At 62.4% G+C, this 26,990-nt stretch overlaps 1 protein-coding gene across 10 annotated transcripts in view; it reads left to right on the forward strand.

The window, feature by feature from the left end:
* Positions 1–26,990, forward strand: part of ANO1 (anoctamin 1) — a 151,164-nt gene that overhangs the window by 115,868 nt on the left and 8,306 nt on the right. For 2 of the 10 annotated variants that reach the window (XM_059150384.1, XM_059150417.1), the window contains 12 exons: positions 7,572–7,654; positions 9,546–9,557; positions 10,140–10,211; positions 12,297–12,374; positions 13,331–13,405; positions 15,276–15,477; positions 15,607–15,718; positions 16,530–16,587; positions 18,373–18,473; positions 19,099–19,244; positions 21,749–21,901; positions 26,393–26,445. In XM_059150384.1, coding sequence (XP_059006367.1) covers positions 7,572–7,654; positions 9,546–9,557; positions 10,140–10,211; positions 12,297–12,374; positions 13,331–13,405; positions 15,276–15,477; positions 15,607–15,718; positions 16,530–16,587; positions 18,373–18,473; positions 19,099–19,244; positions 21,749–21,901; positions 26,393–26,445 — 1,145 coding nt within the window. Of the gene's footprint in view, positions 1–7,571; positions 7,667–9,545; positions 9,558–10,139; positions 10,212–12,296; positions 12,375–13,330; positions 13,406–15,275; positions 15,478–15,606; positions 15,719–16,529; positions 16,588–18,372; positions 18,474–19,098; positions 19,245–21,748; positions 21,902–26,392; positions 26,446–26,990 lie in introns of all 10 variants that reach the window. The other 8 variants (XM_059150409.1, XM_059150391.1, XM_059150400.1 and 5 more) reach the window with 5 other exon arrangements.

Consider the following 26,990-nt stretch of genomic DNA (forward strand, 5'->3'; position numbering starts at 1 on the left):
CGGCCAGGCTTGTCCCTTGCTCGCTGGGCTCTGAACGGCCCTGACTGCCTGCAGCCTGTGCACCGCGGGTGATGGAGAGTATCCGGGACTGTCCATCCAGCCTGGCTCCGGGGAGCTCCTGCCCAGACCCAGCCTGGCCCTGCCCTCCCCACCGAGTAGCAGTGGCTCTGGGCTCATCTGTCCCCACTTGTCAGAGTGAAGGGTCTGTGCCCTAAATGTTTAAAACCCAACATTCTCCCTGTAGGGCCTCACACTGGGTTCCCACCCGACGGGATGGTTGCCCCGGGACGAGGGTACAGCAAGGGAGGAGCCTGGACGCGGCGCCCTTGGGCAGCCCACCCCACGCTCGCCCCCCTGCCCCCACCACTGAGCCGGGCCGCAGGTTTTGCATGATGCACGCCTCCCCTGTCTCTCCCAGTCCTGGCTTTGCTTTGAAATGGTAGCAGCCCTTTTACCGATTTTTCCATTTGAGGGTTCGTCTGCAGGATTTGGGGGACACGGGAGTTCTGCCAAGAAGGTGTGAGACCTCTTTGCTGCAGCAGGGACCGGGCAGCCAGGAGACGGACTTTGCAGTGGGCACCCCGGGGTGTTAGCGGCATCAGCGCGCACATGTCGGCCAAGACGGGAGCTGGGGAGCCGTGGACTGTGCTAGACTCTGCCTTGTGCGGTGCGGCCGCGGAGCCAGGAGGTGGCCCCTGCGTGCCAGGACGCGTGCTCGGAGCAGGAGGCAGATGCAGGCAGAAATAAGCAGAGCCTCACGATAAATGCCGTCCGTTAGGTCTCTTAACGGCAAAGGCCGTCTTCTGAACAAGGCCACATGAAACCCTAGGGCACCAGCTCAGCACGGGGAAAGATTTCCAGCAGTGAGCCCTATGTCGCACTAGGTAGTGAGCACCCTGTTCCAAGGGGCATTCAAACTGTGTTGGAGGACCCCTTGCTGGGGCTGCTGTACAGCATAGGGAGGCAGTAGCTCTGTGCGGTACCACTGCCCACCCTCGCCTCTCTGGACTCTGGGTCCGCCAGGAATTACCTCTGTGCCCACCCCCCTGCCCTCTGCTCCTCATTCTCAGCCTCCCTGGCTTCCTCAAGACCTCAGCGCTGCTCAGCTGTCCCCAGCTGGTCGGGGCCCAGGAAGCTCCAAGTAGAAGCCGGAACACCTGCTGGGCGGACGCACAGCCTCCTGGGTCCCTGCCCCGAGCCAGGAAGGCCCACCTGGCCGCACATTCAAGCCCCCGGAGAAGCTCAGCTTGCACAAACTGCCGGTCGGACGCTTGGGTCTGAGCCTCCACTCAGCTGGGTGGACTCTGTGCCAGGATGGGTGGACGCAGGGAAGCAGTCACCGGAGCCGCTGGGTCCTGGGCCGGACTCAGGTTCAGATCTCTTAGCTCGTCCCCTAGCGGCTGTGTGGCCTCAGGCAAGTGGCTTCTGCTCTCTGGGCCCCAGGTTCCCCATTTATAAAATGGGGGGGATAACGCAAGCCACCTGGAGCTGTGCTGGGAGCCTCGAGTGCACCGTTCCTTGTGACATACTCGGGGCCATGCCTGGTGCCAGCTCTCACGTCGGCTCTGCGAGCACGTGCTTACCGGACGTGTGCCGACAGCCTGAACCGCGGAGGCCGGGGCTCAAACCTGTACTTGGGGGCCTCTGGAGGTCGTGTCCTTTCACCCGCTCTGGAGGAACACCCGCTTCCGCGAGCCGGGCCCTGCGCTCTGCCGGGCACTGTGCTGAGTGTCGTAGGTGCATGACTCACGCGTGCCCCCGGTGACCGCAGGAATGGACAGCTTTATTGCCCGTCTGACAGATGAGCAAATCGAGGCAACTTTCCCCAGCTTACACCGGAACTGCCAGGCAAAGGCAAGACTCAGTCTCAGCACTCTGGCTCCAGCCGCCCTGTGCTCCGCTGCTGGGCCGCTGGGCCCCCCTCCGTCTGCCCACACGGTTACCGGCTCCTGCGGACGTGCCTGCTCCACAAGGGCCTTTCTTACTCCTGACCTGGACGGCTTCCCCATCTGTCCCCAAACACACCTCCCTCCCCTGCAACCCTGCGCTGAGGGCTGGCTGACTGTGCACCAGACCCTGCTTGGAGCCCTGCCTAGGTGATCTCTGTCCCGGTAGCCCTGGAGGGAGGGTGGGGTGTTTCTCTCCACTGCAGCACAGAGAGGGTGTGGCTTGGGCAAGGTCATACACAGCAGGGGGATCTATCCCTGACCTGACGGATCCCGCCCCGGCCCTGTCTTCCCAGATCTACACGAGTGCTCTGGTCACCCCTCTTCCTGCAAACGTGTTCCCAGCTCTGTTCCGCAGCCTCCTGGGGGAGCAGAGTTTCCCGGAGCCGGTCATAGGGGCAGGCAGGCAGGCGCCGCTCAGCTGGGCAAGCCCACAGGGATTCCATCAAATGCTGTGCTCCTGCTCCGGGAAGCCAGTGTGCCCGGTTCCCCCTTTATTGAGCACCTACTGTATGCAGAGAGCCTCAGAGGTCTTGGCGGGCCCTTCCCAGCACCCCGTCCTTGAGAGACAGACGTGACTCCATCCCCCGGGATGGAGGGAAAGAGGCAGCTCTGCCTCTGCTGCTTGCCGCCCCCCCACCGCCTCCAGCTTCACTTCGGCTGGGGATGGGGTTGGGGGACAACAATGCGCCTGTCTGTCAAGTGTGAGTTCCGTCCACACACTCTCATTTGGGGAAAAAAATAATGAAAAAGCCAAACTGCTCCCAGGAGGCACTTCCCTTTAGGAAAAAAGGAGCGTATTATCAATCAAGACAAAAGCCACAGGAACGAGCCTGCGGGGCTCGGGAGGTGGCCGTGTGGTCCAGCCCCGGCCGGGCGGGCGGAGGCAGAGGGGGCGGCCCCTCGGTCCTGCAGCGCCACAGTCACGTCAAGCGTAATTAGCAGAGACCTCACGGCCGGTTTCCTTTCAATCCCTTATTCAGGGACTTGCTCACTGCCCTCCGGGGGGTCCTTCTCCCACTGGTCCGTCTTCTTCCCCGTGTCCTTTCTTCTCCTGCCCTCCGGCTGCTGACATTTCCGCGGGCGCAGTGACAGGGCCTCACGTCCCCTCCCCCCATGGGGTCCGCTGGCCTCGGGCGCGGACACGCCGGCCCCAGAGACTCCAACTTGCTCCCGCCTGTGACGTGTGACGTTTCAAAGCCTCCAACAAGGTGTCCCACAAAGCAGCTTTGGGCCCCATTTAGCTCTTTGCTGTGATCAGTTTTCTGAAATTATGGCGTAATAATGGGGTTTTAACAGCTTGTCGGTTCCGTGCAGAACAAAGGAGTTTGTTTGATCTGAGCCCGGCTGCAGGAGCTTGGGAAGGCGGCTCCGACCTGAAGGAGACGCGGCGGGTGGTGAAGCCCCTGGGGGCGTGCCCCGCCCAGCACCCCGAGCCAGGTGGGGGTGCAGCGGGAGCTAGTGTGGGCTTCTCGCTGGAGCTCCACAGCCGGGGCAGCTCGCGAGGGAGGCCCGCTCGGAGGGACGTAAGGAGGGTACCCGAGCCGCATCTCTTCCGAGAGCCCCTGCCGGTCCTGCAGCTCTGGGCAGAGGCACCCCCGGTCCCCCCTCGGAGGAGGAGATGTGTGCGGCGAGTGGACACTCGGGCTGTTGGGAGCCAGAGGGTCGGAGCAGGTCTCTCCTCTTGGGGGCGGCCTATCAGGGTGGGCGCACCCCTGGGCTGGTGCAGAGGGAGCCGCTGAGGCCTGCCTGACCCCAGGGCTCCGGGCGGCAGAGGTGAGACCAGACGAGAGGTGGATGGAGGGAAGTAGGACAGACAATGGAGCGGTTGGTGCTTCTGGACCCTGGCCGGCTGCCAGTCCACCGCCTCCTGCCCCCCGGCCCTTGGTACCCCACAGTCTGCTGCTTCCTGTCTCAGGATCTACAGGAAACATTCTGGGGGATCCACACCCCATGTGGCCCTTGAACCTATGGTCAGCCTCTTGGCCAGACCTGGGGCGATGCTCCCGCGGGAGCCAGGTCCCGGGAACGCACCCCGTGGGCCCCCACGTGCGGCTGTGGGCTGCCTCGTGACGGCCTCCAGCAGGCTCTGTCGTCCAGCCACCCGTGCGGACGGGGAACTGGGGGCTGCAGAGGCCGGGTGGTCACGTGCCCGAGCTCCCGCCTGGATGTGATCCAGGCTCGACCCAGGGTCCTGCGCTCACCTGCTGCCTCCGGGCTGCCCCACAAGAATGTGTTTGTCTAGCATTGTGTCGCTGGGACAGATGTTTGAGGAAAGATGAATTACGGCTCAGCCACCTGCTTCTGCTCTCGCCCGGACTCGCTCGTAGGTGTCTGCCTATGTGCTCTGCTGCCCTCGGGGCTCTGGACTCGGGCACCCGGGCCTTGTCTCTGGGCCCCCCTTGTGTGGTCATCGAGGCCGTTTCTTCTGTACGCTGACCAGGCTCGGCACACAGCTTGCCCCCAGGCCGGGGGAGCCACCATGCCAGCCCCAGCCTGTCCTGGCACCGGAAGGCGTGGGTCCAGGCCTTGTCTGCTGGCCCCTGATCGCTCAGAGCTTCCGTTTGTGCACCGATAGGAAGGAGTGCGTTACCCCTGCGTGGAGGGTCAGAGGGTGCAGCCGAAAGAGAGGGGGCGGGAGCCACCCACGAGCCAGACCTCTGAGGGAAGGGAGGGAACCTGGCAGCGCCCACCACCACCCACGCAGGTGGAATAGGGCGCAGGCACGGGAGCGTGGTTGTGAAGGACGGATGCCCGAGCGTCCCCCTGCCTTTGCCCAGCCCTGTGGTTCACGATGCCCGTTGAGCTGAGACACTGGGCCTGCCCCCTGGGCTCAGCACGAGCCTCCGCATCTCCGCTTCACTGGCCAAGCCTGAGCTCCAGGACTGCACCCCTTTGCTCCAGAGCAAAGCATGCGAACAGAGCCGCGGAGTCCGGCCGTGGGGCGCAGTGGGGTCTGTGGCCAAGTGGAGAAGACGCACCTGAACTAGAACGCACAGAGGGTCTCCTGTGCTCCAGCCTTCTGGCCCCAGTGCTTTAGGTTTTTAAAGAAGCAGAACATTATTCACTTTATATAACAGGTTTTTATTTCTTAAACATAATCAAGCCAAACGAGGCTTGGCCGTGTACCACCTCCACACCCAACCGCCAGGCTCCAGTCTTGGTCCTTGGCTGGGATACCTCTGGGAGATGTCCCGGTATCTGTCTTAAGATTCACAGCACGTGCTCTAAGCAAGCGTGCCTTGGTCAAAGAGCGGCTGCCCAGCTGTGTGACCTTGGGCCAGGCAGTCAGACTCTCTGTGCCTTGCTTTCCACTCGTCCATACGATGGCAATCCAGGTTTGCTCTAACCAGAGCACTCAGTACGGCTGTGGTCATTACTCCCTTAACATAAGGCTGGATGGTACAGTGCTTCAGTGTAGACTCTGTGCCCAATAGAATTCGGTTCAGACCCCAGTCCTGCCCGTAACCTCTGCTTAGCCTCAGGTGGGGCATTTAACCCTCCCTGTCTCTGGGTCGCTTGTAAATCCACGAACGGAAATCGTCCTACCGCATAGCGTGGCGGCGACGGTCAGGTTCCCGGCGTCAGTGAATCCCGAGAGTAGAGCACGGTCCGAGGCGAGCCCCCTGCGAGGTAGCTCCGTTATTAGCACACCGCGGGCTGGTGACGGGAGGGCAGGGGCCCCGAGAGACGGAGGTGGGGATGGCCAGCCAGCGAGCGGGAGGACAGGTGGAGGACGCAGGAGGCAGGGACACGTGGCTAAACGGGCCAACCCCTGGGTGTCTGCAGTCACCCTCCCGCACGGTCCAGCTCTCGCTCGGCCCAGGACCGAGAGGAGGGGCTACCCGGGTGGGCGAGACCAGGACAGAGAAGGCATGAGGCGCCTTCCAGAACGGGTCAGTGTGAGGCAGGCCGGACCTCCTGCTCCCTCCGCAGCAGCTGGAGGACATGTGGGAAGAGGTGGAGGAAACTGCCTCGTGTCCTGTTTCTTGGGAGGTCGTGCAGCCACAGTCGGGTCTGCTCCCCGGCCTGCTCTCGAGGCCGGCTCCCTCGCAGCGGGCGTCTGGCTCCCGCTGCCGGGCTCCCCACGGCACTGCCGCTCAGGGTCTCTCTGCTGAGTGCACCTCGTACCCCATGGGGTTGCCTCCCTGTCCCCTTGCTGCCCCATCTCCCTGTAGGCTCTGCCAATGGGAAGGCCAGGGAGAGGTCAGAGGGCGGCCGAGGGGAGGGCCGGGTACTTCTCCCCACCCCACCCCGGCTTCCCGGCCTCTCTGGCAGAGGCTTTGCCGTGCCCACGGCTCTGACACCCCCAGGAAGGCGCCCCCTCCGTGACGCTGGCTGTTTCTGGCTCCAGCATGTCCGTGTCCCAGCAGCCTGCACCGGCCTACCTGCTGTCCCTAATCCCCGACCCTCTCTCTGTCCACTGCCTGTCTTCTGCGCTGCTGCACGGCCTGTGCAGCCAGTCCCCAGGGCAGAATCACGCCCCCTTGAAAGACCTCGAGAGGCGGCTGATGCCTGGCTGTGCCCACTGTGCCCAAAACTGGCCGTCGCGGGGGCCCTGTTGTCACCTGTTCACATAGAGGGAGGCAAACTGACAGAAACTCTCCGAGCCCAGAGACGAGCCAGACTCAGCCCCGCGTCTTGCCTGTTCCAAAGCTGCACCCCCACTGACGACGGACCCCGCCGCCAGGCGAGCTCCAGACCTCGTTCTGTTCCATCTTGAGCCCCTGCTTGTCAGACAAGCCGTGCGATTCCTCCTCCCGTGACGACTGGGGTTTAAGGAGGGTCAGGTGCGGCTGTCCCAACAGTGCCGGCAGCTACCCCTGGGACCCCTGAGCGCTCATTAACCATACGACCACACCCGTCCTGACCCCTACCCTCGGCCTCTGCCAGAGCATTAATAGTCACAGACTCGGCCGGGGCATCTCCGTGGTTCTGCGCTCCCGAGAACCGTTCGTTCGTCCACGAGCACGGCTGGCACCTGTCCATGCTGGGCTGTGGGCTGGAAATCCAGACGGACGAGGCGGCGTCCCCGCCCCCACGCACCAGAAGGACCCCTGTACTGGGAGAGGGGACACTGTGAGCAAGCGAGGTCCCAAGAGGGGTTGGGTTTTCCCGATACTGAGAGGGATGATTGAGGGCTTCCTGGAGGAGGCAGTGTTTGAACTATGTGGAGTCCATTGGGAATATGAAGTAGAACAAGGCAGCTAAGAGTACAGCTCAGCAGCCAGACTGTCCGCAGGGATGTGAAGCTTGAGTGAGCGGCCTTGGCTTCGCCTCTCCCCAGCCCCGCCTTTGTGACCTCAGCACCCCTACCTGTGACCGGGGGCCCTCAGGATCGATGGAGCAGGGTGTTAGGAGCAGGGGCTCTGGGACCAGCCTGCCTGGCCCCTCGCCGGCTGGCTGAGTAACCTTGGCTGGGACTTGATGTCTCTGGGCCTCAGTTTCTTCATCTGTAAAATGGGATAGTGAATGTCCATGTCCCGTGGGGTCCGCAGGAGGGCAGAACGGGTGGACTGGTGTGAAGCGCTTGGTCTGGCGCACTGGTCCCTGGATGACTGGACGGCGCCGGGGACAAGGGTGCTCTTGTGTCCTGGGTGACTTGGCTCTTTCTCCCACCCACAGCCGCCACCTTCATGGAGCACTGGAAGCGGAAACAGATGCGGCTCAGGTACCACTGGGACCTCACGGGCTTCGAGGAGGAGGAGGTGAGCAGGCTGGTCCCCGCGCTCCCCGGGCCCTGCCCCTTCTCCCTGGGGCTAAGTCGCCAGCAGCTGCCGGGGCGCCATTTTGGGGTCTCCTGGAGTCTTAGATCTCGAAGCTCCTGTGGACATGTGCCTGGGTTCCCTGTGTGGACCCCCCACGTCCGGCACAGCCTGGAGGGTCTGGGAGGGGACTGCCGCCGCCCTCATGGCCGAGGGCCCAATGTGACCTCAGCCTTGACCCCCAGAGCCCGCTCTCCGCCTGCAGTCGGACCCGGCGGGGCAGTGGGAGCGAGGCCCTTCCTACAAGGAGGGCAGCCAGGCACTGCGTGTCTCTGGGCACCACGGAGAGGGGCGTTCAGGAGCGAGTGGCCACTGGGCTGGCAGGGGGTCCCTGCCTGAGGCCTCCTCAGGAGAAGCTTGCCACCGCCCCATCCCTGCATCGCCAGCCCCGGCCAGAGTGCCCGGGGGGTGCCAGGGAATAAGGAAGACACGGCTCTCACGCGCCGCCAGGCCACGGAGCAGGGTCCGCAGGGGCGCCCCCGACCTCTCCTTAACTTTATAAAGCACATGGCTATTTTTTATTTTTTTAAGTAAATTCTACCCCCAGTGTGGGGCTCGAACTCCCAACCCTGAGATCAGGAGCCGCACACCCCACAGACTGGGCCGGTCAGATACCCCTAGTGCTTTATTTTATTTTATTTTTTTTTAAGAGCGCTCTCAGGCACCTTCATCAAGACGTGGAAATTTCTTCCACTGATTTTTTTTTTTCCGCGTTCCTCTCGTACGCCCCCCATGGCGCGCTCCCTCCTGGGACGAAGGGCCGGTCTGCCCAGGAAGCGGCGTGTGGGCTCTGTCCTGACAATGTCGTCCATAGCCGAGGGGACGAGGGTCTGCCAGGAGGCGTGCAGCGGCTTGGCGACGACAGATCTCGGGGGCCAGGCTGCAGGGTCCCATTCCAGACGGCCCCCACCCTCGCCATGTGACCTGGAGCAAGCCCTGGGCCTCCGTGTCCTTGTCCTCCCTCGGTGGGTCTTGAGGGGGCCTTAAAGGGTCAGTAGGCCTGGAGCAGGGCCCAGCAGGTGCGAATGCCCCAGAACCGGTCACCCGGGTCGCCGCCCCCGGACACAGCCCTCATCCACAGCAGGTCCTGTCACCCCGTTCCACAAATGGCCGCATCCGCCCTGGTCCACCGCCAGGCCATTCCTCGGGGGTCTGGCCGTGCATGGACCTCGGCGCTCTGCCCCCGCGGCCCGGTCAGGGTCAGGCATCCCCCAGGCTAAGCCACCTTCCCTGTAACTGTTTCTATTAGGAAGATCCGAGTAGAACTGAAAGCAGTCATCGTATTATTTGAGAAGATTTAGAATGTCCTTTCCACCATATGGCCAGGGCAAGGTGGGGGGACGGTCTCCTCTGTTCAACCCCAGGGGACCCATCCACCATCTCCTCGCCCTGACAGCTCAGGAACTTGGTTTTGGGGTAGTGATCAGAGCCAGCAGGCACAGGTCCCTGGCAGGCTCCAGTGAGTCCCCCGAGGGACACTCCCGCCCCCGTGGCTGGCCAGGGCCCCCTTGGGGAGCTGGTGACTCCGGGGAAGCCTCACGGAGTCTGACCTGGGGTTGGGGCCCGGCGCAGAGGGAAGCCCGTGTCCAGTTGGCCGGCCTGCGGGCTCTTTCCCTGGGTCTCCCCCATTGCGCCCTGTGGGGCCTGCAAAGCCCGCGAGCCACAAACGTGACGCGCTCAGGAGTGACTTCAGCTGGTCCCAGCCCCCACATCCGCCTCGATCCCTGTGTCCGTCCGCCTTCTTCCCAGTCTCCAGAGGGCGCGGCCTCTGACAGAACAACACAAAGTAATGAACTCTTTTTGTTTTTGTTTTTAACGTCCTGGTTCCCCGAAGGAGGCTGTCAAGGTTTGGATCTTTTGTCGCTCCTCTCTCTTGCCGCAGCCTGTCTCCCTGGGAGAGGGGCCTTCTCACACACTGACCCGCCTGTCTGTGCCGCAGCCCCTCACCGCGGGGCTCTCTGCTTCCTCCCCCACCGCTGGGCCTCTCGTACCTCGGTCTTCTGTTCCAGTGCCCTTCGCTGACCTGCTCTGGGCTCCGCCGAGGCCTGGCACCTCCGGTCTGCCCCTGCTCGCTGACACTTACTGCTGTCTCTTCGATCCCCACAGCTGCGGATGGAACATTCTCAGGGGCCAGTTCACGGCTGGGTGTTCACTGTGAGAAAGCGGGAGGCAGGGCGGGGGGCAGCCTCACACACACTACCCGCCCCCGGGTCATGGACACCGGTGGGCTGGGGTTCCCACCCAGAGAGAGAATCCTGGGTGGGCCACGGACAGGGAGTTCTAACGGAAATAGTACAAGCAGCCAGCTACGAACTGCCCCCGGAGGGTGCCCACGGCCAATGTAAGGACTGAATCTGTTGTGTGTGCTCATGCCGAGGGTCTCAGACACAATTAACAAGGCTTCTCTTGAACTTGGTTTCTTTCACAGGACCATCCCAGAGCTGAATATGAAGCCAGAGTTTTGGAAAAATCGCTTAGAAAAGAATCCAAGAACAAAGAGGTATGGTGGCCTTGCCAGTTGGCTTTCCCAGCAATAAAACATTGTATGCACCCAGCAGTATAGACCAGGGGTTCAGCAAACACCGTATGCACACAACAGTATAGATCAGGATTTGGTAAACACCATGTGCACCCAACAGTATAGGCCAGAGGCTCAGCAAACACCGTGTGCACGCAACAGTATAGACCAGGGGCTTGGCAAACACTGTGTGCACGCAACAGTGTGGGCCAGGGTTTGGCAAACATTGTATGCGCACAACAGTATCGACCAGGGTTTGGTAAACACCATGTGCACGCAACAGTATAGACCAGGGTTCAGCAAACACTGTATGCACACAGCAGTACAGACCATGGGTCGGCAAACACCATGTGCATACAATAGTATAGACCAGGGCTCAGCAGACACTGTGTGCACGCCAACAGTGTAGACCAGGGCTCAGCAAACACTGTGCACATGCAGTGATATAGACCAAGGGCTCAGCAAACACCGTGTCCTCATCAATAGTATAGACCAGGGTCCAGCCCCCTGGACAAGGTCCAGAGCATTTATATCTGACTCTGCAGGCCTCTGTCATAACTACTCAATTCTTTCTGTAGCTTGAGAGCAGCCGTAGACAGCAGGTAAACAAATGGCCCTGCTTGTGTTCCCATAAAACTTTATCTATAAAAACAAATAAGGGGCCAGGTCTGGTCCACAGGCTGAAGTCTGTCCAACTCTGCCATGGGGCTCCCTCCTCGAGCTACCCCGAGGGTATCCCAAGCGTCAGCCAGCATTTCACCATCAAACCAGGTAGTTTGCAACTTTTCAACAGGACACCCACCATTTTCTTACGTCACCCCTTGTGTTTGATGTCAAGTTGTGAAACAGGAGGATTTGTCCCACCGCCCCCCGCCCCCAGCATCCCTGAGCAGATGGCCAACTCCTGGTTTCCCTCAGAGATCCGGGAATGAGAGGGAAGTGTTTTGTGATGTTCTGAAGATCACCATCTTTCTATAATAAGTGACTTACCCCCAAACCTCTCATTCGAGTCAGCTGTCTTATGTTCACGGCCTAAACGCTGGCAGTCAGAGCTCTAGAGGTTCCTAACGAGGGGGTTTTATATGCCCTGGGACAAGCACGGAGCGCCCCGGCCCCCGGCAGCCTCTGCCTGCGGCTGGGGGAGGTTTTGTCAGTCCTTGAAGGATGGGAAGCAGACGCTCCTGCCCGTGCTCCCGTGCACGCCTCAGCCTCTGGCGCTGATCAGGAGAGCCCCTGGGTTTACCGTTCCTATCGCCGTGGCACCCGGACGGGGTTTGCTGGATCCACACGGCCAGGGGTTGCGATTGCTCTGGAAACTGCAGCCTCCGAAGTCCGACGGCCTGCCCCTGGGTCACTAAAGCCTGTGTCCAGGGCAGCACGCCCCCCCCCAGCCCGGGTCAGGACGTACAGCCCCTTATAAACCCGTCCACCCCGTGGTTTTTCTTTATGGTGGCGCCCCTTAGCACGAGCCCGGATGAGTATGTCATTCTCATATGACACGTGTCCGTCCTTTCAAGTCCAGACTGTGACCAAGCACAGGCACGGCCCCCAGACTCCGCCACCCGCCCCTTGGCTGCAGTCCCCAGCGACGAGAGCACAGGGTTCCTTTCACACCTGCGCCTGGCAGGCCACACCCCTCATCTCTTCCTCTGTGTCACTTGGCTCCCAGCTTTAATTTGGGGCTTTAATTTCCCCTCCCCCCGGGAATGGCACCCGATTCAGTCGCCAAAGAGAAGGAAGGTCACCCTTCAGCGACAGGGGAACGGGCGTGGCGTCCCGTGATACACACCCTTGCAATCACAGGGACCGCCTCCCGGGGGAGCAGTTCGGAGCCCCCCAAAGCCGTTCCTGGGGCAGTCGCCCGAAAGCCCCATCTCCCGTCCCCACACCCTTTCCTTTAGAACGCGGGCATCTGCCCTCTCCCACCGGTTCCAGACGCCCGGGACCCACGTCGGCCTTGGCCGCCGGCGCAGCGAGGGCGGGCCCGCGGGGACACGGGGGGGGGGGGGGGCGGGCCTCGTCCCGCTTCACCCCACGTGCTCTCTTGTTCCCTCCACCCGCCCTCAGAAGCGCCGGCATATTCCAGAGGAGCCAACAAACAAATGGAGGCAGAGGGTTAAGACCGCCATGGCGGGGGTCAAATTGGTACTTTCCTCTTGCGGGGGCCGCGCGAGTCGTGACTGTTTGCAGACCGTCCGAGTCCGTCGTGGTTTCTCCTCGACGAAGTCTGACTGTTGTATCTTTCTTTAACATCCGCGTCCACGCTGCTTCGTCTTCCCGCCACCCCCACGGAGCTGCGTGCGACGGGTGTCGTGATGTCACTGCATGGCTTCCGTGGGTCCGTGGAGGGGGTGCGGGGGGGGAGCCCGTGGTGCGTGCTTGTCACGGCTGCCCGTGCCTGGTTCCCCGTCTTCCCGCTCACACGCATGCCACCCGTGGGAGGTGACCGCCGGGCTCCCGCCCTCGTCCACATTCTCTGTCCTAATGCGTGCATCTCTCCGTTTTAATCATCCACTTCCATTCGTTCTGGAAAGATCACGGGTTAGTGACAAGCTGCTGCCCAAGGGCCCCACCAGCCCGGGCTGTCCCCGAGCCGAGAGCCTGCAGGGCCCGTGTCACCACGGCGCACCGTTGCTACGCGGCAATCGGCGTTTTAACTTGTAATGCTCGTGGCCTGTTTCAGCTTGCCCCGTGCAGGGAAAATAACTATTATGGTTTGGGTGGCGGAGGGCGAAAAACATCTCCGACCTAACAGCCTTAAAGTGAGGCTGGGGCCGGACGCAGGCGTCCCCCAGACGCGGGGCCGACAGGCTGATGTAGGAAAGCGTTTGGCGCTGGGATGCCGGGGACACAGAAGGGTCTCGTGGTCTAACACGAGTATCGCTGCTGTTCCCCGGCATCGTGTGATAGGTGAGGAGACCCCACACCCTTCCTTGGACACTAGTGGGTGCTTTCACTTGTCACCTGCGGGCGTGTTTTCATAAAGATGTTTCTGAGTGTTTCTGTTGTCCAGTTGTTCACGCACACTCCCGCGCGTGCACACAGCATCTCTCCGCCAGGACGGGTCCCATCAGGTGACCCGACATTGTTTTGTGTTGCAGACGGATAAGGTGAAGCTGACCTGGAGAGACCGGTTCCCAGCCTACTTCACCAACTTGGTGTCCATTGTCTTCATGGTAAGTTCCGGAAGGCTGCGGTGGGAGAGCTCAGTGCCGCCCACGGGGACACAGTGTGGTGTTCCGCTGGACCGGAACCCAGTGTCAACATGGCATTGGCTCTCGTCCCAGGTTCCACCACTGCCCCTAAAGTGGCAAGGGGCCAAGGCATCTGCAGGGACCCCAGGGTCCCTGTAAAAATGACTGGCCTCTTGTCCAGCCCGGAGCTTTAAGTTAGAGCCCTGCATGTGCCCCAGTCCTGTGGCCTGGGTACTCAGGGCCTGGGGTGGCCATGAACCAGGGCCCGAGCACGTGTCCAGCAGCCCAGGGGCCATGCAGGGCGTCTCCTCGAGTCCTCACAATCCCGATGTGTCCCCCTCCTCCTGATGAGGAAACAGGCCGCAGGTGTGGCCCCCGTGCCACCGACTGGGCTGGAGGCGGTAGGCCCCTTGCCGGTCAAGCCTTCTGCCCCAAGGGCCCCACAGCCCTGTGCAAACTTCACCGGAAGCAGGGGCTGGTCTTGGTTTTCCTTCAGGGATGAATCAGTCACAGCTCGGCCCCCCCCACCCAGGAACTTCATTCATTGAGCAGATCCTGTCTGAGAGCCTGCCATGCCCCCCCCCACATGCCTAGTCCCAGGAACACCAAGGTGAACCCAGACCCCCACGGCTCATTGAGTCCGGAGAGGGCCTGGCCCACAGGGGTTAAGACTGCTGGCGGGCTCGCCTGTCGTGGGGACACACACTCTCTGGCAGGAAGCAGGGGACACCCTCCTTCCTGAGTCACCCAGCAGGCCAGCCGCCTGTCTGTCCCTCCACACGCTGGCACAAGGCCGCCTCTGAGGCCGGGGCGGTGCCTTCCCCTGGGAGGGGCCCCTTGGCAGGAGCCAGGGGGTTTCCAAGGAAAGCCCTCATTCCCGGAGCCAGCCTGGGAGTGTGGTCAGGGTGTGGCTGGGCTGCCCAGGCTTCCTGAGCGGGGTGTGGCCACCGTCAGGCACCCACAGACGTGTGCAGAAGCGGAGGGACAGACCCGACATCTCAAAGAGGAGCATTCCTAGATTTCTGATGGCTGCCGTCTGCCCCCTTCCAAGCCGAGCCCCGAGACACAGCGCAGGCCCTCACCCCAGCGGGGTATCCCAGGGACCGTGAGGGAACATCTTAGCAGGACCGGGCCTGCCCTCCGCACCCCACTCGGGAGGAGGTGACACAGGTCACAGAGGGGAGCAGGAGCCCAGAGCCTGGCCCGCGGCTGGACTTGGGTGGGAGTGACAGCCAGGCATAGCTAATCCCTGTCCTCAGTGCGTCCCGTCCCGGGGTTAGAATCTGCCTGCATCCACACCCCAGTGCGGGGCCGCGTGAGGACCAGGTTGTCTCCAGCGAGTTAGGGCCTTTGAGGAAAAGTAAGAGAAACCCAGGCAGACAGACTGCTCCACACGGAATAAACTCACCCGCCTAGGCAGGGCTCACTCCCCCTCCCAGGCAGCCGCCTGCCCGAGCTTTATGGAATGTTCTGGTCCACCAGTGGATTTGGCCAGGCGAGCGAGAAGCCAGGTGTGCGGGTGGCTCGTGGAGAGGTTGAGAGAAGGGTCCCAGGCTGTCCCAGGGCCCGCGGCCCTACCCCGCGCCCACCCAGCTCCGGGACAGTCGTCCTCCCGGTCAGGACCACCCATGTTTTGGGGAGACCCCCTCCCCCCCAGAGTCAGCCTGCCTCGCACAATGCAGGCCAGCTGGGTTTCAGCCACCTGGTGCCCTGCTGGGGTCAGTGGGCAGGAGGGAAGGCGTGGAGCCCCATGGCCGGTGCCGGCGGAGATCCCGGGAGTGTCTGGCTCGGCGGACTCACCTGGCCGGTCCAGAGCCCGTCCGTGTTGAAGCCGGCCCTCCTCCCTCTGCAGATCGCCGTGACCTTTGCCATCGTCCTGGGAGTCATCATCTACAGGATCTCCACAGCCGCCGCCTTGGCCATGAACTCCTCCCCGTCCGTGCGGTCCAACATCCGGGTCACGGTCACGGCCACCGCGGTCATCATCAACCTGGTGGTCATCATCCTGCTGGACGAGGTCTACGGCTGCATAGCCCGCTGGCTCACCAAGATTGGTGAGTGCGCCTCCCCGGGGCGACCACGGCCCCTCCCTGCTGTGCGCCCTCGGGCTCGTCACTTAGCCTCTCTGAGCTTTGTGCTGGTGAGAGCTGAGCACCTGCCCACATGCCTCTCCCTCCTTCTAGAGGTTCCAAAGACAGAGAAGAGTTTCGAGGAGAGGCTGATCTTCAAGGCTTTCCTGCTGAAGTTCGTGAATTCCTACACCCCCATCTTCTACGTGGCTTTCTTCAAGGGCAGGTAGGGACAGCGGTTACTAAAACTTGCTCGTGTCCCCACCTTGTTCCTACCGGGGCAGCCAGAGGCTCTCCTCACCATCTCCCTGCAGGGTGGAGGCCCCGGGCCCAGGGCAGAGCATTCAGAATGGCTCCTAAGGCCACTGAGCTCCTGGAGAGGCTCCTACAGGGGGCTCAGAGCCTCGGAGACCCTGGGCAGAGAGCTTCCTCTGCTGCCACAGTAGGCCGAGATGACTGAGGGGATTAGGGCCCCAGAAGTGGGTTAAAAAAAAACACAGCCACGGCCAAGTTGGTGTTCTAAGCTAGTGCCCAGACCCCCCGAGCCACTCCAGGCTTGGAGGGGCTTGTGGCCCACCCACCAAGACTCCCCATCACCCTTTCTGCCTAGAGCTAGCAGGTCTGATCCCAGAACTCCTCCAAAGGCTTCTTCCCCAGCATCATGGGTCCCAGAGCCCAGCCAAAGGGTCCAGGCTCCCTGCGATCATCCGTGACCGCAGAGCAGCCCCTCAGAGGTCCCCACCCCTCCCCAGCCTGACAAGGCCATGGCAGGTGGTGTTGCCTATGCCGGGCAGCTTTGCCTCTGTCCTCACACCACCGCCACCCCGGCCCCCTCCCTCTTGGCTTCCTGCTGACGTCCTGCCTGGTCACGCATCCCTGGCTTTGGGAGCCCCCGGAACACGCGGCCACAGCACACCGCGGAGGTCGTGTCTCAGGTGCCAGGATCCCGTGGGCACGTCGATCCGGCTGCAGCCCCCGCCTCGGGGTCTCCCCGCCCCGCCCCTCCCCTCCCCTCCCACTGCCCCTGCTCGTTGCAGGTTCGTCGGGCGTCCGGGAGACTACGTGTACATTTTCCGTTCCTTCCGGATGGAAGAGGTAAGCCTGTGCTCCGTCCTGCTTTCCCAGGTCCGTCCACACAGCGGACTCGGGGGAAGCAGACCTTCTGGACTAGTGTCTCCCTCCTCCCGTGGGGGAGGGCAGGGGGGCCCTGCCGTTGACCGGCGGCTGGGATGGGGCTCTGATCTTATTGGGCCCGTCCATGTCGGATTACCTGAAAAGGGGAAAGTCTCTTCGGAGTCACCAAAAGAGTGACACCTGTTTCATTTTTTTCTTTTTTTATGTAAGATCTTCTCTTTTTTGTTAAGCTGGGTTAGAGGGGATGAGACAGAACTCAACTTCAGTCTTTTACTGTGATGGAGAAATGCCCACCTTTCTCCCTCTAAATCAGTGCTGCTGACCTTTGGCTTCTGCTCAGCCACTGCAGCCACCATGGGTCTGGTTAGTGCCCTGGCCACTGGACTTGTTCCAGCAGTCTCCCCCAAACCAAGCCAGGGCTTCGAGGCCATAGGGCATCAGGTGCTGGGGACCTGGTCAGCATTTCCAACGCCTGACATAATTCAGCTTTCTGGAAGATAATCAGTGGGTCTTTTGATAAAGACCTTGTGAAATGGGGTAGAGAACATTGGGGTGGGCATCAGGTACAGGGTGATCTGGCTGCCTGGGGCACAGACAAGAGGTCCAAGCCCCTGAGTGCCAGGCCCTGAACATCCCCAGATGTAAGCCTCACCCACAGGAACAGATGTTTGCAAAAACCCCATGAAGTGCTCCCCCATTATAAGATCCCAGTCTTTCCATAAATGATACTGTATCAGATTTTAAATGGTTGGAGAGATTGGGGAGATGTCTTTGTAAATTAGAATGAAACAAAAGGCATTATTTTTTTTAATGAAACGGTGGCTCTCCAACGTGAAATCTGTGATAACAGTATAAAAAGTTTTGTTCCGGGCACATAGAGGGGTCAGCTGTGCCCCAGAGGGTCACCCAGCGTCCCTTGAGCTCCCATCACTCGGGCAAGTGAAGCTTCTGGCCCATCCTGCGCCTGCCCACACCCAGCCTCAGGCAAGGCAAGCCCGCAAAGGACAGGGACATTAGGTTCCAGAAGGGTGACCAGCCTCACAGGCCCCAGGCTGCCACAGCGGTGCAGGGCCCGTGGCTAGGCCACAGTGCGTGGGACCGGACAGTGGCCTTGGCGGGGAGGAGGAGCCTCTAGATCCAGTCCCAGCCCTGCCCACTCCCTGGCAATGAGCTCCCCTCTCTGAGTCTCGTCCCAGCCCTGACAGATGTGGACAAGATGCACTGGCTTCCGGGGACCGTTGGGACAAAGTACCACAGAGCAGGAGGCCTACAACAGAAATGTATTCGTATGGTTCTAGAGGCTGGAAGTCACAAATCAAGTAGCCAGGGCTGCGCTCCCTCTGAGAGCCAGGGGCAGGTTCCTCGGGGCTCACCCCTGGCATCTGGGGGCTGCGGCCTCCTGGGCCTGCCTTGCTTCTGGCCAGGGCACTCCAGTCTCTGCCTCTGTGTTCACACGGCCTTCATTTCTCTGTGTTTTCTCTTCTTATAAGGACCCCGGTCACTGCCTTAGGGTCCCCTTGCTCCAGGGTGACCGTGTCTTAACTCGGTCACATCCACGAAGACCCTTTTCCAACCAAGGCCACGTTCTGTGGTTCTGGGGGTCAGCACGGAGACCTGCATTTGTGGAGAACACACGTGACCCACAGCAGCAGGGCTAAGCTCCCCTCGCTGCGGGGGGCTGCGGTCCTCCCTCTGGGGTCCACGACGGCGGGGGTGGCTGTGACACATCTGCCCTCTGTCCCACAGTGTGCCCCGGGGGGCTGCCTGATGGAGCTCTGTATCCAGCTCAGCATTATCATGCTGGGCAAACAGCTCATCCAGAACAATCTGTTTGAGATTGGCATCCCGTGAGTAACGTCCGGCCTCGGGTGCGAGCAGAGCGGGGTCGGGGGGAGGCCTTGGGGTCCCCTGAAGGCTCCCATGGTGGTCGGGGGGGCACGTGAGGTGGGACCTGGGCCAGGACAGGGTGCCGGGGGTGGGGACGGGGTTGGAGGTGAGGACAGGAGGGGAGGCAGGGCACAGCCACCCCATGGTGGACAAGGAGAGGGGTCCTGACAGGTACCCTCAGACTCGTGGGCCGGCCCCCTGGGCTTGGCTGCCAGAGCGCCTCGAGGCCCTGCTTCCTGACCTTCGAGAAGCGTGTCCCGATGTGCCTCCAGGGCAGCCGGCCCGCCGGAATCCGGGCGTTCTGGATGATTCTCCGCACTCCCCTCCCCGCCCCCACCCATGGCGTCTGCGTGGGCATCGCGGACCCCTGACCCCGTGGTCCCCCCTGCACCTGCTTCCTTATGTCGAAAACCAAACGATGGCCCTTGACCCCGCCTCCGTGGGGGGGGTTGTGTGCACAGCCCAGGATGTCCTTGACCGAGGGGTCCCGGCTCCGAGAACAGGAGACCCAGCTTGCGGGTGACGGGCCCCAGCACCTGTGTCGCCGGGTCCGCAGCTGAAGTGACGCCGCCGTGTCTCCCTCAGGAAAATGAAGAAGTTCATCCGGTACCTGCGGCTGAGACGCCAGAGTCCCCCCGACCACGACCCGTATGTGAAGCGGAGGCAGCGCTACGAGGAGGACTATACGCTGGAGCCCTTCGCGGGCCTCACGCCCGAGTACATGGAGATGAGTGAGTGCGGCGCGGGGCTCCCATCCCCGGGGGGCAGGAGCGGGCCTCACGCCCGAGTAGATGGAGACGAGTGAGTGTGGCACGGGGCTCCCGTCCTTGGGGGGCACCGAGCCGGAGCACAGGAGATACCCACGGATGGAGCCCTGGCACCAGCAGCGGTGTCCCAGGACAGGACGATGCCCAGAGCTGGCCCTAACTCCCAGCGGGGGGCACCAGGGAGGGGGAGAGAGGGCACACGCAGCTCGCACAGCCACCTGGAGCCCCCCAATCCCACCTGCGCCTTCTCCTCGCCTCCTCCCACCATTCCAGCCCCACTGGCCTCCTGGCTGTTACCCAAACATCCAGAGCTCATGCCTACCACAGGGCCTTTGCCCTAGCCATGCCCTGTCAAATGCTCTCCCCTTAATACCTGCATGATTCATCCTCTCCCTTTTTCTAGGGCTGTGGTCAGGATGTCCTCCACTAGAGGGGTCTTCCTGACTGCTGGGTTCAGAAGGGCAGCCCCTCCCCTGCACCACTGTGACCCTCTGCCTCTCCCCATGCTCTGGTTCTTGTCACCAGCATGCACTCTAGCTTTACCTCCGCCTCCCAGCAGAATGATGGAAGTTCTGTTCTCTCCCCTGCCAAACCCCTGACTCCGGAACAGATGAGCTGTATCGCTGGCACTCAGTGCATGTTCGCTGAGTGAACAGACCAGGAAAGGAGGCCAGGACGGCCCCTGCGGAGGGGTCCCAAGTGTACGCCCCCAGCCACCGTGGGCAGCACATTTTAAATGCTAGTTTTGGGGCCCACCCCTGGTCTGTGCAGGGTGTGACCTGGGACCTTGCATTTCTACCAAGTACTTGAGCAAACCCCAGTTTTGAGGGATAGCCTGCCCCAAGGGGCCTCTCTCCTGCTGGCCCAGTGGGTCCGTAAAAATCACACCCAGTGTCCCCATGATGATTCAAGAAGCACCTTGCGTTGACTCAGAAGGAAAAGAATTTTCAGACTTTAAAAACTGGAAATAATGTCATGTTCAGATGACCTTGTCTGTTTTCTCTTGGAACGAAATCCAAGGTGAACCGGAGGCAGGCAGGCAGACAGCTCCCTCACCCCGTGGGCCGCCGTGGACCCTCGTGGGCCTGCTTCTTCCCTGGCTGTCGGGTCTCAGTGTCCCAGGGGTCCAGGAGCAAGGCCACCCGTGCCTGCCTGAGGCCAGTGGGGAGGCAAACCCCAGGAAGAACAGCCTGGGGCCGGCAGGCAGACAGAGGCTCCCCCAGAGTTTAATTTCTGCAGTGGCTAGAAGTTGCATCCCACGTCCCTGTCGAGCGTGGTGGGTCTCCTGGGGTGGGAGCCGCCCACCCGGGGACCCACGTAGTACCCCACCACTCAGAATGCTCTGCCACGGCCACTGCTGGCCTCCTGCTCGCGGACCGACTCTTCTGGGTGCCTGGAGCACACAGTGCCTGAGACTGGACGGGGGCAGCGGGGAGGGCGCGGGGCCCAGGCATCTCCTGCTCCCCTTCCTGCTTCTCGGCCGTCCAAGCAGCAGCAGGCAGCGTCACTCGGGAGCGACGACCCCACAGCCTCAGGCTCGGCGGCCCACCTGGAGCCCACAGCCCAGCTGATCCGAAGCCTCCATCCCGCCAGAGCCGCCTACAGACACGCCTGTCCATGGAAGGATCCCGTGGAGGCCCATGGGGCGAATGAGAAGCCAGCAGCCCCAGTCCCTGACGGAGGCTCCCGCGGAGCCCCCCACCGGTGGCTCTAACAATGGCCACTCTCAGCCTGCCGGGCCCACGGTGACGCTCTGCCGGCTTCCTTGTTCACCGGCTGGCAGGCCGCGAGAGCCCTGGGACAGGCTGTACGGTTCCTGAGCCAGCCTCCCCCACGCTGCGGCCTTTCCCTGATCTTGCCCAGGAGCCCGGCTCTGTGCCGGCCACAGCATCCGAGGTCCAAGCCCCAGGGCCAGTGATGAGGACGGGCCGAGAGGGGCCAGACTGTCCTGGACAGTGGGCCCCGCCCAGCTCCCCGAGGCCTGACGGAAGGAGACAGTGGGGGCTCTTGGACACTCAGTGATACTGTCAAGGCCCCCAGGTCCCAGGAACCCCCAGCCACCGGGCATTGGGGCTGCACCCGAGGCCCTTGCCAACCCCACCTGGGTGACCAAGGCCGGGTTTTCGTGCTCACGGGGGCCTTTTCCCCGTCACTGATGATTGTCGGAGCTTAGACGTGAGACAGTGACTGCAGGCTCCTTACACACGAGCCCACATTGGGGGCCAGAGCAAAATTTGGGATGCTCCCCACAGCCCCCTCCTGGCCCGGGGTCACCTGGGGTTGTGGCAAGAGTGTTCCCAGGTCCCCCCGTATGCAGGTACGGGGGCATATCAGGGGCAGGGAGCCAGCCAGACCCTGCCCCCCCGTATGTCCAGTTGTGATGCCCGCCGTGGGGACCCGCCGTGGGGGGGCGGGGCCCACCGTGGTGCACGCGGTGCGGTGCGCTGACCGTCCCTCTCCCCTTGCAGTCATCCAGTTTGGTTTTGTCACCTTATTCGTGGCGTCCTTCCCCCTGGCCCCGCTGTTCGCGCTGCTGAATAACATCATCGAGATCCGCCTGGACGCCAAAAAGTTCGTCACTGAGCTGCGAAGGCCGGTGGCCGTCAGAGCCAAAGACATCGGTGAGTGACTCTCGGGAGCTGGTTCTGGGCACATGCCGGGTTGGGGAGGGGGTCCTGCTCCCCAGAGCGCGACCCAGAGTGGGCAGACTGGGGTCTGGCCACGGGGTCCCCACGGGCTCCAGGATGGAGCTTGGGGGGCTCAGCGTGGGGGACGTGGGACTTCCTCTGCACGCCCACCCCAACGTCTCAGCTCCTGAGAGAACATTCTGGAAAGCATCAGTGCATGGGGTGTCTGAATATCTCGACACCCAGCTGTACTCAGAGGACCCCCAGGTGCGTGCATGAGGTCCTCAGCGCCCCGCCCTCCTGCTCATGGCCCAGAGCACAGACGGAGCAGAAGGGCAGGAAGCTCGTGTTCGGGGCTGAGTGTGCCTCTCCACGAAGGGTGTCTTGTAGTCATTCAACGTGCACAAACAGGAAAGGGAGGAGGAAGGGGCCCTTCCAGCAGCACAGGAATTGCTCTGTAGGGCTTGCCCGGAGGATCAGGCCAGAGAAAGCTCTGACCCGGTGCCGGTGAGGGCTCCCTCCTCGTGGCGCACGGGGAGGCAGCGGTGGAGGGATGGTGCGCTTTTGGGGAGCGGGACACCTATCGCTCGGGGAGTCAGAGGGGTCACCAGCGAAAAAGATCATCTCAAAATGAGTCAACTTCACTCAACCAGGACCCAGTTTTCAAGGGGCATGCACGTTGAAGGCGACAGCAGGGCAGGCATCCCCTTGCTGGAAGGCGGCAGCAGCTTCTCCAGCCTTTGGCACTGGGCTCGTCCCTGTCACAAAGGCCCCTCGGCCGTTCCATCCTGCCTGGGTCTGTGGGGCCCCTCGGTCCACGCCCGCCCTGGCCCCTGGTGGCAGCATGGCTGGGCCTGCTGCTCTCCCAGGTCACACTGTCCCCAAGTGCCATTCATGCACTCACGTGTGGCCACGTGTCACATTGTCGGTCATTCTGTCTGGTTCACTGCAGCCCACGTTGGCACCGTGACATTCGTGGGGACTCCTTCAGGGCCCAGCTCTGGGACGGGACGGGGAACCTTGGTGTTCTGTAGGGAGGGGCGCCAGGCAGAGCCGGGGCTCAAATCTTGAGGTGCATCTGTCACGGTGTGTCTGTCACCTGTCTGGACGTCCCAGGCAATGGGCAGAGACTCTGCAAACAGATGCTCTCCAGGCTGCACTTTCCTGGCAGATTTCACGTGTGATTTTAAGAGGCTTTGAAAGAACTAACTGCCTTTCTGAAGTCCCTTCTGGCTTCCAGGCGCCTGATTCCGCCGCAGCCCTGGCTGTGGGGTGAGTCCCTTGCCCCGCACGCCACAGCCCTGGCTTTGCTGCTGCTCCGGGTCCGAGCTCAGCTCGGGGGTTCCGTGCGTGGCCAGAATAAAGGCCGTGGTCTCTGTGGACCACAAGGGCACCGTTCTCGCCCAGTGCACTGAATTTGGGCCCCAGGCTGCATTCGCAAGTCCCCTCCCCAGATGAAGGTGACATTGTCCCCAGGGTTCCTATGAGTGGTGCGTGGACTTGATCACTTCTTGGGGCTTTCGGCATCGGGTCCTCCCAGGGACCTCTAGAGGAGGCCTGGGCAGATCCTCGGTCCCCATTTCCCAATGGGGAGACCAAGGCCAGGTGGTCGCCAACGCGGAGCTGGGACTGGAGACCCTACGCCCCCCAGCCCCCCACCCCCGGGCCGCCCACTCCTGCAGCAACCCCGCAAGCAGACAGTTTGCCCAGGGAAAGCTTACGTTGTAACCCAAGGCCCCAAAGGAAAGGGTGGACAGGGCAGCCGGCCGAGGCACTCCCTGGACAGCCCTTGGGGATTCTGGAGCCCTGTGCCCAGTGTTAGTAAAGACGGGAGTGCGGCCTCCTGGCTGTCACTTCTCCCTGACAAAGGCCTGATTCTCAGGCTCCCAGAGGCCCCAGGCGAGGCCGGGGTGGCCATGTTTGCCTTGGCAGAGCCCCACTTCCCCTGCGGCCTCGTCCTCAAGCCTGCAAACCTAGCAGGTGAACGGGAGCGCCCTGGCCACCTCCCGGCCCCTCCCTGCCTGTCCCTGGCGTGGTCCCTCCCCCACCAGCCGAGGCTGGGAGGCGGGTGTCTGCCTGTTTTATGCCCGCGGCCCCCCTTCTCTCCCTGTTCTCATGGGTCAGCCGCTTACTTCCCAGTTCCTGCCTGCTCGGCTGGAGGCATAATCTGCCCTTCTTCCCCTGTAACCTTTCCCTGAACAAGCCTTTGTATTCCTCCTGTGATCCGTGTGGGCCCCGAGGGGACGCCGGGCCCCGGTGGCCCCCACGGCCTGCACCCAGGGCGCCAGGGGTGGCCGGGGGAGGCTCTGGCTGGGAGGGCAGGCTGGGTGAGTCACGGTGGGGACCCCGCACCCTGCCAGTGGGAAGCCGGCTCCAGCCTCCGGCCCTGACCTTTGACAGCGGACGAACGGGCTTCTTGTTCCCACGTGTTCTCGCCAAGCCTTTCCCGTGAGCGGCCCCTGCCTGCGTTCGACTCCGGGCATGGTCCGGAGCGTCGGAATACCTCCCTGTCTCATCCTTGGAAATGGGCTGTGGCGTCCCTAGACAGCAGGGACACCCTGGAGTATGTCCCTCCCCGCTTGGAGATTGTCCTGCAGGGAGCCTGAAGGTTTTCTTTCTGTACCTGGAGATCACTGGAGCGTGGTGTGCTCTGCGGCGTGCGTCCCGATAACACAGAAGGGGGGCCAAGGCTCCCAGAGGGGCTGAGCCCCAGGGCCAGGGCGGGCATCCTGGTTAGGCATTTTTTGTACAAGACCCTAGGATTCTGGTGTGGGGCCCGACGGGACCTCGGGCCTGGACGTAGAGATGCCCTGGGGCCTGTACGGTGGGCTCCGTCCTGGGCTCCAAGAAGCTCTCCAGCCCACCCTGCATCCCAACCTGGTCACTCCCACACCCCCTCCCTCCACCCGCTGGCCTGTCCCTGGGCAGTGAGGCCAAGACCCATTTCCTTTCCTCGGGCCGCCGCCTCCCCTAGGAGCCCCCTGCCCCGGACGCTTCACCTTCACCGGGCTCTCACCCAGGCCCCAGCGCCCGGTCTTGGAGGTCGCAAACCCAGACCCGGCGGGGCCAGGCTGAGGCCCGGTGGGTGAGTGAGTGCGGGGAGGGGAGAACAGAGCCGCAGTGCATGGCCCGGCCTGGAGGGGGCGCCACCGTAGCCAACGAAACAGGCCGCCCTTTGGGATAGAGGCTCGTTCCGAAGCAGCGGCAAGTCCAGACTTTTCAAAAAATGCACCATCGTGGTCTGTAAACACCAGTCAGCGTTGTCAAGCAGCACGCACGTGAGCAGGACAAAACAGCCATGTGCCCGGCCGGGGCCCAAGGACCGCCATCCAGCAGCCAGGGCCCGGGACCGACAGCCCTAGGGGGAAAGGGCTGTCTACGCTCTTCCAGTCACTCAGCAAACATCGACGCAGCAGCGCCGAGCGCCAGCAGCCAGACGGCGCACGCGAGGCCCGGGAGAGAAGCAGGGATGTGCGGTACACAGCCTCCCCGGGCGCCAGGTGCAGAGGGGCTCCCGGTGCCGAGCGGCCCGGCGGGAAGCCCGGAAGCCTGACCTCGTCCGGAAGCGTCTCCCCTACGAGGACCGTCCCCTCCGCTGCATCCCTCCTGGCACTCCTGAGGGGAGCCCGACGGGGCGGCCTGGTACCAGCGCATGGGCGCGTGTTCCAGCAGGAAGGAGGCTTGAGAACCACTGCTCTCGTGGAGAGACGCACAGAACCCGGGACGTCTCCTCACGACGGCTCCGGTGGCGCTCCCCATGGGGCAGGAGGCAGGCTCTCTTTGCTTCCCGCAGGGGCCCTCAGATAAGGCCCTCGCTGGGCCCTGCTGGCCTCATTCTGCTGGGGAGGCCAGTGGAGGACCGCGTGTCTGTCTGGGGAGCCCCCTGCTCCCCGGGCATTGGGGGCAGTGCTAGGCCCCGAGGTGGCAGAAACGGTGGGCACACAGACAGGAAGTGTCCTGCGCCTCATGGCCCATGTCATTATGCTCAGGTCATGACCCCAGCGTCCCCCTCCCAGGGCCCTGGCGTTGCTCTTGGACCTGGACATACATTTAGGGATCCGTCTCTGAATTCAGTCTCCCGGTCCCAGAGCAACGGTACAGGACACAGAAGCCTCCCGGGCTTGGTCTCCACTCCTGTGTGGACTGTTTGGGGCAGGAACCGCAACCAGATGGAATCTTTGTCCCTCTGAGGACTCGTCTAAGGTTTCGGGTTCAGGAGAGGGGCTGCAGAACCGCTCAGGGAGCAGGTGATTCGAAGCGCCCCTTGGAGAAGCGACAGTTTGGCTCTGAACACCTGCGGAGCCGGGAGCGGCCGAGGCGCTGTCATCAGCCGGGATCCCCTCCCCCCGAGCCCTAGAACGTCGGCTCAATCCACGCATCTGACCACCGGGGAGAGGACCAGGCTGGCCCCGCTCGCCTGCTAGCCCGGGGTCCTGACAGCCTCGGGCTGAGCCGGCCCGACACTGTGCTTCTCTTTCCCCCCAGGAATCTGGTACAATATTCTCAGAGGCGTTGGGAAACTGGCTGTCATCATCAACGTAAGTGATGTGGGGGGGCCTCTGCTGCCCAGGAGCGCCCACTGGGTGGCCACAGAGCTGGACGCCCCTCCCGGGGAAGCCACGTGGGGTCTCTTGTCTCCGGCTTCGGTGCCGCCCAGACTGGTGGAAGCATCTCCTGTTCAGACACGTCCCTTGGTCATACGGAGGGGTTGGGACGAACTGTGGGTGGGAACAACACCTTGTTTTGACCTTCTTCTATAACCTTGAATTCTCTGCCACGCCCACCCTGGCGCCTAAGTCCGCTCCCTCCCCAGAGTCCTGAGGATACGAGACACAGAGAGAGAGAGAGAGAGACTCCTCTTTAGCAATCATTCTGCTCTTATTTTTAGAGGTTACCTTTATCGTTTTATGTGAAATACGTGCCTGTTCTTTAAAGGCTCAGGAAATGCAGAAACACGGAGACGAGGGGCAGAAGCCCGCCAGCCTCCTCTTGCACACGCATAGTTTGCTGAGGACTTTGCTCCCCTGCCCAGCCTCCTGCCCGGGCCGCCCCCCTCCTCAGCCCCTCGTCCACACACTCCTGC

The sequence above is a fragment of the Mustela lutreola genome, chromosome 1 (assembly GCF_030435805.1).
Source record: "Mustela lutreola isolate mMusLut2 chromosome 1, mMusLut2.pri, whole genome shotgun sequence".
Taxonomy (NCBI): domain Eukaryota; kingdom Metazoa; phylum Chordata; class Mammalia; order Carnivora; family Mustelidae; genus Mustela; species Mustela lutreola.